Here is a 13,295-nt window from a genome sequence, read left to right as displayed (position 1 = left end):
CACAACGTCGGGAGTACAGATGCAACACGCATCCCAATGCAACATAAAAGTGCAATAGTGGTCTGATTGATATCCAAATGGATCATCCAGGTCCACGAACCACAATGTGCCAAGAAAACCTGAGAAAATAGGGCGGCATGCAAAATGAGGTGAAAACTCCAAAAAAATTGGAAAATTTCAAAATTAAAACCCATTTGGCCTTTGGGTTCAAAAATCCAAAAAATCCAAAAAAAATGAAATTGGACACCGTATGCAAAAATGGCCAGCATAATGGCGTAAAATCCCAAACCCTCATCCCAAAAAACAGGGAAATGTTCATACCCGCCCAACTGGGTAGAACTAGCATACAGAAACGGAGGGGAACACTAGTTCTCAGCCTCCAAGCAAACGGCTACCAAAAACAGAAGCAGAAACGGAGCAGAAACAATAAAACAGGAAAGCCCTACCTCACAGCCAAAAGGGTAAAACGGGAATCTGAACCATAAAATAAATATCTCACAGAAGTAGCTGAAAATCGCGGCAATCCAAGGTTTCCCCGAGCTGGATCCAACGAGCTCAACCTCGCGACGATCCCACGCCCGTAGCTCCCACAACAAACAAAACAGTAAATCCTCATGAAGAGGATTTTGGGTTTTACTCTCCAACTTTCCAATTTGAAAGTGAGAAGTGAGGAATTAAATTCCTCTTTGGATACTTATTCACTTTTCGAGTGAATAATCGATTAGGGCATTTAACCAGCCAATCTAGTTAAACCCCGAATCGACCCAAACGAAAACAGGTTATTCCTATAAATAGGAATTCATCTATGGCAAAGCTGCCAGAAATTAAAATAAAACAATTAAAAAGCCCGAGAACCCAAAAACACAAATCTCCTGAACAAGTTTTCCGACAAAGCGAAACTCTAAATGCACAGACACGCTTACTGGTCTAATCACATAATGCAAATGAGTTCGGATTTAATAATCACCGAAAGGTTTAAATTAAACATTTTAATAAAGGATACGTCGACCATATAAGGACGACATTGGTAAAATATGAATGGCTGAATCACTAACTCCATGTGCCACTGCCAGGGATATAAATCTTGCACACTAAACAACACAATCAAGTGCAATTGCATATAATAACATAGCCGAAGCAATAAATGCATTAAATCATCTAATTTAACCATTTATTTAATTATATTAAAATAATCTATTTACATCACTCACGTTCGCAAAAGGCATAGCAACGCAGGAATGAAGTAAATAACCATAGCATTAAATCCATCACATAACAAAATTAGAGGTATGTCCAAATACCAGATAACCAGATATCATCATAAAACACACTGTCATCTCAAAATAGCATCATCATGCAATATGATTAACTGAACAACATAGTAGTCTAATATCTATGATACTGGAATCAAAGAGTAACATTTGAGCCTCAGGTCATCTCAAATGTAAACATAACATGAGTAACAAATATCTCTCTATCAGAATGTAACAAGGTAAATGTTCGCAACACATAACCCAATAATCTCACATGAACAATCCATTTAATTACTTGTGCATTTAATAATGATTGATTACTCTGCATTAAAAGGCATTTAAAACACATAAGCAAACACAGTCATAAACATGACTAACCACTGCTACAGGAACCTAGTCCAGTGTAGCATGGTAAAAAGTACACAGTGCAATCTCTGCACACATCTCAAGGTAATCACGGAACAACCTCATGATACCACATCGATCCTGGTAACCACTGGCACAAACCTGAGTGAACCAAAAATCACATCATAATCTCAAAGATCAATCAAAAGCATAATCAACGCAACTAATAAAGAAACATAAATCTAAACACCTCAACGGTGTAGACCACTCAAGGTCACAATCATGATCCATCACAACAAAAGATCATCAAGGTCGCATCCATCAGGATGACTTACAAAAGTCAAATGGGAGAGGCACTACACATCTTATCATTTCACAGGATTATAACCAATTTAACTCTCAACTGACTTCATGTGAACCTCAACGGCTATATTTCAAATTAGGTCAAAAATTGGGATGTAACATTTTCGCACCATTACAACAAGATTTTCTATCTCTTCCAACTGACCTGCAATCATGCGAAAAAGTTGAAAACACACTGCAATTTCGGCCACCAAATGTCGAATGAGCAAAAAAAGTCTTCCTACGATAAGCCAAACTCCTTTGACGCCAAACTCCTACAACATGTGAAAACACACAATGTTTTCAAGCACCTGAGAATGTCAAAAATACACAACAATTCCTAACTGAAAACAAACAAAATTTAGCCCATGAAAAATGTCTTTGACTAGTTATCTCTGTGATGGGCTAAAGGATGAAAAAAAATGTCAACAAATATATGTATAGTTGGTGAAAGCTCTTAGGATGAAAAGTTTGTATCAAGATGCAATTCAAGGTAAGGAGTTTGACGCATTGCTTAATACATGCTCACAAGAAAACCTAACGTCCCAAGGTTGTACGGTGATCTTGCATGTAACTACTAAGCTTAATTTATAAATTGCTCGATGGAGAAGATTAAATCCTTGATTGACTCTAATGCAATGAATACCCACTTTTTGAAAGATTAGACCTGTAATGGAGTGCTCATTATAAAATCTTATTATAATAGGAAAGATACCTCATAGCTTGTAATGGGAAGTTGGTTAAAATAAAGATTAAGTTGGTTTGGAAAAAAAAAAAAAGTAAGTGGGTTTTATAGTCCACGACACTATGCCATAGTTTTTGGGTTTACATATGGTGACAGTGATATGGGACTACCTCGTACTCTTTTTTGAGAGACACTTGGCGCTACAAACGAGGCGTACATACCCTACTCCCCAGTGGGATTTGAACTTGTGACCTCTCTTTCAAGAGTACAAGTTCTCCACCACTAGGCCAACTCAGGGTTGGATGAGGATTCTTTGAAACTTGTAAAGTAGTTAGTAAGTTTATAAAATCTGTTACAAGAGATTATGGGCTCTTCCACATCTGACAGATTTTCTATTTGAATGGCATCAGGTCAACCCCAAGTCACTTTTTATATTTAACCTTTCGTGTGTCTATTGCTTAATTTTTTTTATTGTGAGAAGTAATCTTTTATTTCTGTAACTAGAGTCACTTGCCTGTTTAAAATGCCATTACTGGTGCTGATTGATCTCCTTGAGAGGGCACAAAAATTAAAGTAGAACTTGAATCCTTCTCTTGTCCACCTACATACTTTAAGCAGTAGTCAAGGTACAAAGTCCCTATGTTCCTCATCTCACACTTGAATTCTTTTACAAATAGAGCTTCCTGCTCTTGAATCCTAATAGTTTTAGGTATTTCATCTAAACATTAGACAATTGTATCACCTTGAATTGGAAAGTAGCCCAAGCGTTAATCACATTGAAGAATATGTCTAAGAAATCCAAGTGACCAACAAGACATTTAAAGTTGCACATAGTCTCAACAAACAGCAATTGTTTTCTGGTAGCTTGACCTCAAGTAATTTGAAGACATGCTAAAATCCTCTGTCCACTAATGATCACAGTGATTTGCAATAAAACAAGTTACTGTGCATGTCCTAAAACACCATACTTCTTGTTGTCCAAGCAACTTGTCCCTTGCTAAATTCCTTCCTGTGACTATTCCCACTGATGTATTAGAGACGATTCCAGGAACAACTACTCCTGCATTTGTAAGGTTGACTTTTCTAGATCTGAATGTCAACCATGGGATGTAGATCAGCAATAATGATATTATAGTATATACCCATCAAGAATCTCTACCTTTTGATCAGTTATCTGTCTTAACAGAAAAATGATCTGATCTCATTGGACTAACTTTTCAGTTTGGACACAGGGTTGTTTTTATGTATCTACTTATCTTCACCCATTTTTCTAAGGGTGTTTGGCTACATTTTTGCGCATATTTTAAATAGAATCTCAGGTTTCAGTAATTATGTCTTGGTGTTGATTCAACCTTAAACAAACTGTTTTAATGGTTATATGTGTTAGACTATTCAAGAAAAAAAGTGTTTGTAAATCCTTCTAGTTTCATTTCAAGAATGCACTTCCGGCACATGGTGAATTTTGTTAAATCTGCCTCATTTTGTGCATTGCTACTCTTCATTAATCTAATGAGATTGTGTTTGGTGTTATTGCTCTGAATGTATTCTCAATGGTTCCATTGAATCTTTTCAATTTAGTTTTTACATCAAGACTGTTAATGTGATTTGGAAATTTAAGGAAATTTAAAGGGATCTATAACGAAAAAAAAAACTGTGAGCTTTAGACTAGAAACAAATTACCACTATGACAATAATTGCCTCGAATTCTCAGACATCATCTACAACACCACATCTATCAGGAAATGTGAAGGTAATTTAATGAAAAGAACTCTCTAATATTTAGTCCAAATCACGAAAAATGCATTGCTGTTTGGCACTAACCTTCTTCAGCTTGGGTATCAGTTTCTCGGCCATGTCTATAGTTTCTTCTAAATCTGAGCCTGTCATAATATCCTGAGTTTATTTCGAAAGCTTAATAAATTTCATTGTTGAATTATGCCTCTGAAATTACAGTTGGTTGAAATATGCCTATAGAAATTATATTTGATGATTATAGGCTAGACGACTGTCCCTTTGTGAAGGTTGTACTTTAATGATGATTATGCTTGGCAATGATGACTATGAGTGTATAGAAACACTTTCTCTTCACTATCTTTCATGGTGTTTTCTACTGCAGTAGATATTTAATATCGTCATGTCCAGCATCCTCCAATATTGCTTTTACTAGTGTCTTGCCATTGTTACTTATGGTGAATCCCAGGCTTACCATGTGTTATTAGAAGCTTGTCACCGCATTCAATACTACCCACAATTGCTTGACATGTATAGTATCTGTGAGGTCTAATCATGTCTCAATTTTTTATAGTTATTCATTAGGGAACACTTCCTATACTTTCCTGCACATCCACTACCACTGTCTTAACAGATTTGTGAACAACATTTTACTCTCTTTTCATTACTTCATACTGTCCATATTTGACCTAGAGTTTACTGTTCTCTTCAATAGTAAACAATACTGCCATGTCATGACTCATTCAGTTCTCTTGGTTTTCATTTACGCTTGTCACTTTGCAATATAAGAGACCAAATATTGTTTGATTCTTAGAGAGTATGTTGGTAGCTGATATATTGTGGATTGTCACTTTAAAACATAACACTATCATTTCATATGATCATTAGAGATCCTGAACTACTATTTAAATATATGTTTTAATCAAGTTTATCATTTCCCGTGCAAACTGGTAGGATCAACACTCTAATACGAATTGCAAACTCCCCAAATTGTGGTATACTTGATTTTTGACCAAAGCAACAATTCCACACCATAATTTGTTTACAAATACTATTCTATAATTAAACCATATAATAGCTATTTGACCCTTTTAAAGTAAATAAGCAATTAAAGTCCCTCAACCGGAAGACTACGGGCCCCTAGAATCTGGCTTTCCTTGTCAATCGAGTTCAACAATCACATTCTTAATTTATAGCTCCATTTCCAGTAATCAACCATAGTAGGGATTGGATCTAACTTGGAAGAAATAGCTAAGCAAGTATTTGACATTTCCCCTTAATGTTCGTTTAGGACTTCACAGATATTTGCCTTAAACTAGTGATGCAATGTATTTTTTATACCATTTTTTGGTGTCGTACTCTTAAACCTATACAAGGTTAGTTTACATCGCTTGCTTTCAAGAATGGCAATCAACGAAGAGATGTTGGATGCATGTCATGTAGTTCTTTCACACGCTTGTAGAATGTGTGATCTGACAAGGGAAAGCCAATTAAGATTCTGTGTCTTCATTACGTGCTAGTTTCTCTTCTAAGAAGGCATTAATAAATTGTACTTTTATTTATTTGAGTTTTATTGCTTTGGTAGAAGGAACTCCAATTTTCTTGCCCCTTGGTTATCCTTACATGTAAAGATCTTTGAAGCATGAAAAGCTTGGGTTTATAGGCTTGGATTTTGTCGAAGGATGGGTTATTTTTCATGTTATAGTGGTAGATAAGTGTGGCACAGCTCTAATTGTGAGGAAACCTAACTCTTGTACAAAGCAGCAAATGTGATTATGTGAGGAGATGATTGAAAAAAAGGGGTGTACTTTGTGGCATCATTTTTCTTGTGATTTTCTGTAATTGGTAAGTTCATTAGGGCAAGTTTCTCAAATGGGTAGTTCTCAAATGATGAGTTTTGTGGTGGTTGTGTTCTATTTGTTATTAACAGACTACAGAAAATGATTTCATGGTGACATAAGGCACACATTTTTTTTTGGTTATGGCTAGATAGCATCAGATCCACCAAAAAGTAGAATCTCCTATTTTTATAAAGAAGCTTTGGACCATGGCCTGAATCTAGCTGGGACCTGGCCCTTCAATGATGGCCAATATAAGGCATTATAAGTTCATCTTGGTGTTTATGATAAGCAAGTCTTGTATATCTAATTTTATAGTGTCTTGCATTGTACTTTTTACTTGAACATCTATTGATTTATTTGCTATATTTGAATGGTTTTTCCTTTATGTTATGCAGGCTCTAGACATTGTGGTTTCTAATGCCAAAAGTCTAATAAAATAATATCAAATCTTATTGGAGCCATGGTACTTGGTATCTTAAGCCTTGTTTGAAGCTCTTAATGGATGGCAGTACTTGACATTTGTAGTTAGTTTGTGAGCATGCAATCACTGAATAGCATTAATCGTTGTAGTGACTACAGCTTACAATTTGAATGTTACAACTTGATCCTATAAAGATTAGGTTCAGATTTTAATTATATAGAAGTAACGAGTAATAGCTATAAGTTAATTACAAGAGCTAGTTCTTGCTAGAAGTATATGCATTTGATGGCTAATTAAATATATGTGGCTGTTTATATCTTTAAATTTTATATGTTTAAAAAATACCTTTTAACTATTGGATTTGTAATGGTTAAAAGCTGACATTAAATAGAAACTAGCAGTCTGTAAAAAGTGAATGAACAAAGGCGGCCTTGAAGCTCTAACAAGAAAAAGGACTGGAAGATCTAAATCTCAACTCAAATATACTTTCCAGCATTCTACCGACTACTAAATTGTGCTTATAACTCATATAAGGGATAGAGATACATGTGGATATAATTAAAAGTAGGGTTTAATCCATTATCCTTTTGAGGAGTTTTTCTTGTTGACATGTATGCAAAATGTTGGAGCATACAAAACGCTTATGAAGTAATTGAAAAAATTTCCCAATGAGATGTTCAGGGAAAAATATGTTGCTCATGGTTATGATAGGAAGGCCCTAATACTTGTACAAGAAATGAAAGAACTAAATCTTAGGCCAAACCATGTTACTTCTGTGTTTTGTTTACATGTTGGCATGTACGTTTGAGGGATGAAGCACCTAAGTAATTCAATAACGTGAAGATCTATCACAGGATTGCCCCAAGAATGGAGCATTACGAATACAGTGGATATTTTTGGTTGAGCCAAGCTACTAGAACAAACACTAAATTTCAATAACAAAATCCCAATTGAACTTGACAAAGGTGTGTGCTTTCTGTATTTTGTTTGCATGTAGGTTTGAGGATGAAGTGCCTGAGTAATTCAATTATGTGAAGGGCTATCACGGGATTACGCCAAGAATGGAGCATTATGAATGCATAGTGGACGTTCTTGGTTAACCCAAGATGGTAGAACAAGTACTAGATATCAATAACAAAATGCCAATTGAACTTGGCATTGTTTTATTAGGCGTGTGCTTCTTGTTTGTAGATTATCATAAAAATATATAGCTTGAAGATATGTCAACCTAGAATTTGAGTTCGGATTCCTAGTATGATAAACCTTGCATTCTTCTCTTCCTGTTCCACCATCTTGAAATGTCCATGCTATCATGAAACAGATCTTCAACAGATACTCTGTATACAAGCATGATCTGCATTGCAGTCCATACATCTAATTTTACAAAGCCAACAACACAGTTTAGATTGCCATACAATCAGAAAAAAAAAAATTCTTAAAACTGAAAACAAAACCTTGCCCCTTCATTGTTATAGCAAGCCTAACACACTCCACATTAGTATACACATGCATATTTTTCAGATTGCAACATTTAGCATCACCAATAATCTCCACAAGAACATTCTCCCTGTTTAAAATGATGAAAACGGTTTGCATCTCTCACAATTATTTCTCTTTCAACAATCTTAGAGATATATTTTGTTGAAGTGTGGCAATTAGCACATACTCGAAGGTTCTTAACAACTCTAATAGTTGTACCAGGTGGTGTGTTTAACAAACCAAATGCAATCGCCAACTTTTCACTGTGATGACAAAGAAACAATTCTTTTTCCTCCTCTTCCACATCACTAAGTAGATTTCTTGAATCTGGAGAATAACCAGCCGCCATCATCTCCGAGGCCAAATTTTCCAACTTTTCATAGATGTCCCGTGTCTGTGGATGTGATCTATCTCCTACACGAAAAACATGTACCATTTTATGACATTCAATCCAACTACATCCAGGTAATTTTTCAATTCCTCTATCTTTCATCAATCTCCTTACCATCTGAGCCTCACCCCACCTGCCCAGTTCTGCATAGATGTTTGAGAGAAGAACATAGGTCGCAGCATTTTCAGGATACATATCAAAAAGTAGCATTGCGGTAAATTCTCCTAACCCTATATTCATATGTTGTTTAGAAGCACCAAGAAAACTCATCCACACAACCTCCACAGGTTTAACTGGCATCTTAATGATGAAGTTTAGGGTGTTCTCCAAATAACCAGCACGAGCAAGTAGGTCAACCATGCATACATAATGATCAACTGTAGGTGAAATGCAATAACGGTTACACATCTCTTTGAAGTATGTACAGCCCTCATCCACTAAACCTGCATGGCTGCATGCATATAAAATGCAAGCAAAGCTTACTGCATCAGGATATATTCCTGAGTGCTTCATCAATTCAAAGAGTTTGAGAGCATCCTTGCAAAATCCATTTTGTGCATATCCTGCAATCATGGCATTCCATGAGACAAGATTTGTTTGGGGCATGTTGTCAAACAGTTCACGTGCTTTGTCTATGCTTCCACATTTTGCATACATGTCTACTAGGGCAGTTGCAACTACAACATTGGACAAAATCTTTTTATCTTTTATGCTTTGATGGATGTTCATACCCTGTTCCAAAGCTCCAATTTTAGCACAGGCGGGTAGTATGCTGGCAAAGGTTGTGGAATTTGGCTTTACACTTGCCAATTGCATTTGCTTGAAAGTTTCTAAAGCCTCTTCAACAAATCCATTTTGTGCATATCCTGCTATCATCACAGTCCACAAGAACACGTCTTTTTGACATGTTCCGTCAAACAGTTCGCGTGCTTTGTCTAGGCTTCCACATTTGGCATACATGTCTACCAAAGCAGTTACAACTACAATATCAGACAAAAATCCGCTATCCTTTATGCTTTGGTGGATGTCTATACCCTGCTCCAAAGCTCCCATTTTAGCACAGGCAGGGAGGATGCTGGCAAAGGTTGTGAAGTCTGGTTTTACACCTGCCAATTGCATTTGCCTGAAAGTTTCTAAAGCCTTCTCAACAAATCCATTTTGTGCATAACCTGCAAGCATTGCAGTCCATGAGATTGCATCTCTTTGAAGCATTCTGTCAAATAGTTTGTGTGCCTTGTCTATACTTCCACATTTTGCATACAAGTCTACCAGAGTATTTCCAACTACAATATCTGATGAAAATCCCCCTTCCATTATACTTTGGTGGATTTCCATACCCTGTTCGAAAGCTCTGATTTTGGAACAGACAGAGAGGACGGTAGCAAAGGTTGTGGAATTCGGATTTACTCCTGAACATTGCATTTGCGTGAAATTTTCTAAAGCCTTTTCACCAAATCTATTTTGTGCATATCCTGCAATCAATGCATTCCATGAGATGACATTTTTTTGAGGCATTCTGTCAAAAACTTCACATGCCTCGTCTATGCTTCCACATTTTGCGTACATGTCTACCATAGCATTTCCAACAGTAATATCAGACAGAAATCCCAGGTCAATTATGCTTTGATGAATGTCCATACCCTGTTCCAGAGACCCCATTTTGGCACAGGCGGGGAGAATACTGGCAAAGGTTATGGCATTTGGCCTTATACCTTCCAATTGCATTTGCTTAAAAGTTTCTAAGGCCTTCTCTGCAAGTCCATTATGTGCATATCCTGCAATCATTGCAGTCCACGAGAACACATTTCTTAGAGGCATTCTGTCAAACGCTTCACGTGCCTTGTCTATCCTTCCACATTTTGCATACATGTCTACCAGGGCAGTTGCAACTACAACATCTGATAAAATTCCTTTCTCCTTTGTGCTTTGATGGATGCCCATACCCTGTTCCAAAGCTCCTATTTTGGCACAAGCTGGAAGTACAGTGGCAAATGTGAACTTATCGGGTTCGAAACCTGTTTGCTGCATTTTGTTAAACAGTATGACTGCTTCGTTAGGACACTCATGCGTTTTGTACGCTGCAATAATCGTATTCCATGAAAAGGTGTCTCGTTCTTTCGTGTGATCAAACACTTTACGTGCATCAACCAAATTCCCGCACTTGACATACATGTAAATAAGCTTATTATATAAAGTTGTGATTGTAGCAAATGCAAATCGCCTGTAAGCGATGTAAGAGTAGAACTTTTTCCCTTGTGAAACCGCGTTCTTGGGAATGCAGGTCTGCAATAATTGGAGATATGTAAAATTGTCTTCAGAGTGGTTGTGTGTAATGAATGGCAATGGCATTTTATTCAGTTTTAATCAGTGCGGTGTAATTCAGTGTACGTCTACAAGTGGGAAACCCATGAACAGTTTATTACTCATTCAAAAGCCTTATCAGTTTCAGGTGAATGTAAGCCTCCAAAATTTATCAATGGAGGATTAGAAGCTTTCAAAATCAGACAGACATTAATAGGTGAAAACTCCTTACAGATACAGGAGGAAGGATAGCTTCAGTATCTTCAATACTCCATACAGATATTAATAGTTGAAAACTCGTACAGATTCAAAAGGAATGAAGCTAGCTTCAGTATCTTCAAAACTCCTCAATCCTCCAACATGCTGACAAACTGTTTTCCGACCCCAATCATGGGTTTAAAAAACACCGGTTTAATCGAATCTATAGCCAATCAAATTTATGTGTTGGTGGAGTTGCACGATTAGCAATATTCTGCTCGCTAAATTTTTTTTTGTTAATAAATGTAAAATCGAGTAGCAAATGCTTCTAGTCTACCGAACTTTAATTTTTTTACAACACATGTTGCAAATTGATTTTTTATCGCTTAGATATGCATAAATATGAAGATAGTAAAAATTAGGAAGCAATTATTGTGATTTAAAAAAATAAAATTATTTAATTAAGCAAAGGAATAAACTACATAAAGATAGCTATGTGGTTGTTAAGTTGGAAGATACATATGTACTTTAAAAGATATATGATTAATAGTTCTTAGAGACTTATAACAATCAAGGGTTACTGAAACAAATTTATTTTTATAGTAGTCTATGAAAGCGAGGTCTAACCATACTAGCTATGTTGGTAGGAGACACTCCTTTTGTGGCTTGTATGTTGTCATTGATGGAAACACTACATGATCTTGAAGGTTACTTGACATGTTTCGATGATACCAAAGGTTAGTATGTAAAATTGACGAAATATGGCAGAATAAAGACAACAAGCAGGTCATAGTCAATGCTTTAGTACAGATAGGTACAATAGAGTTTTGGATAGCAAACCTAGATGGAACTTCATGGAGATATAGATTACAATATTCTAGCTCTGTAGTACTTGGTGATTCCATATACTTGAGTTATTACAGTTTGAGTATCAACTTAGCATTAAACAACAAAGAATAGTAATAGGGTTATGTTAGATTTTATCAATGATCCTAACAATTGAATGAAATGAATTGTTTCTCAGTTGTAATCAGTAGAGTTCACATGTTAGAAGACATATTTGATTATATTTGAGGTTAGGTTGAGAATTTGCATATAAAGATTCGGCTAACATCCCATGCATTACCCATTTTTCTCTAAAGGTCGGCCTCTTGAGATATTAGTTTTTGATATCAAATATATAAGATTGAGATTTTGTGATGATCAATATTGATAATATAATGATGGATATGAATATTGATCGTGTAAAGGATCAAATTGTAGAGGTTAGGTGAGCAGTGCAATAGAGTTTTGGTTTGTGATCTACATGTGTAACTAGATTGAAATGTCCCAACATAATTGATGTTGATCTTCAATTCACTCTTTTGGGCTATAATTTGCATATGTTTTGTATAGTAATGAGCCTTCCTGTGTTGTAATTTGAGCAATGTGTTCTACGTAGTGTACTTGTATGCATGTGCATACCCCTTGTATTAAATCCACTGACATGGTATTACTTTTAGTAGAGTAATTACTTGTGGGTTCCATCCTTGTCGTGGTTTTTCCCCTAATAGGGATTCTACAATAAAAATATATGGTGTTATGATGTTGTGGATATAGGCTTTATATTTCATTTGTTTACTATTTATTACATTTGGTTTATGGGTAAGAAATTAGTTGGTTAAAGCTAAAAATTTGTAGAACATTGATTCATCACTCCCCCTCTTAGTGCCTCTTGATTCTAACAAACTATGCATACAATAACATGGTGTCATGATGTTGTGGATATATGCTTTATATTTCAATTGTTTACTTTTTATTACATTTGATTTACGGTTAAGAAATTAGTCGGTTAAAGCTAAAATTTGCAGAACACTGATCCATCACTCCCCCTCTCAATGCCCCTTCATTCTGAAAAACTATACATACAATAAGGTATTTCATGTCCTTAGAGAGTTTTCCTATCTTCCTTTTTATCTCAGTACATATGGTATGGCGTGTGTGTGTGTTTTATTTGTTGATTCAATGTTGTTGGGTGTTGTTGGTTTTGGTTTGGTCTACTTATTTTTATGTCTCCAACAATGTTCTAATCTTTGTTTTGGTCTTGTTTTACTTTATTTAATACTTGATGTAATATCTTTGTACGGGGTTTCAAGATCTCTTCAAAACCTTTTTTTACCTTAGTCCAAAACTTGGCAAATTAAAAATTAAAAACCATTGTTAAAGTTGTTTTGAACATTGAATATCGATTCTATGAACTTGTAGCAGTTGAAGAATGATCTTATCCTCTGATTTGTTTTTATTGTCATTGATTCCTAATCAATTTCAA

General features: G+C 35.7%; 1 protein-coding gene across 1 annotated transcript in view; it reads right to left on the bottom strand.

The window, feature by feature from the left end:
* Positions 1-11,231, bottom strand: part of LOC149533339 (pentatricopeptide repeat-containing protein At1g11290, chloroplastic-like) — a 56,583-nt gene extending 45,352 nt beyond the window's left edge. Inside the window, exon 1 of the mRNA XM_089803119.1 lies at positions 8,972-11,231. Coding sequence (XP_089659245.1) covers positions 8,972-10,837 — 1,866 coding nt within the window. The 5' untranslated portion in view covers positions 10,838-11,231. The remainder of the gene's footprint in view (positions 1-8,971) is intronic.
* Positions 11,232-13,295: the final 2,064 nt, after the last annotated feature.

This window comes from Cupressus sempervirens, chromosome 10, assembly GCF_028749045.1.
Source record: "Cupressus sempervirens isolate cs-2001-9-10 chromosome 10, ASM2874904v1, whole genome shotgun sequence".
Classification (NCBI taxonomy): domain Eukaryota; kingdom Viridiplantae; phylum Streptophyta; class Pinopsida; order Cupressales; family Cupressaceae; genus Cupressus; species Cupressus sempervirens.
This window is presented reverse-complemented; position numbering and strand designations above follow the sequence as displayed.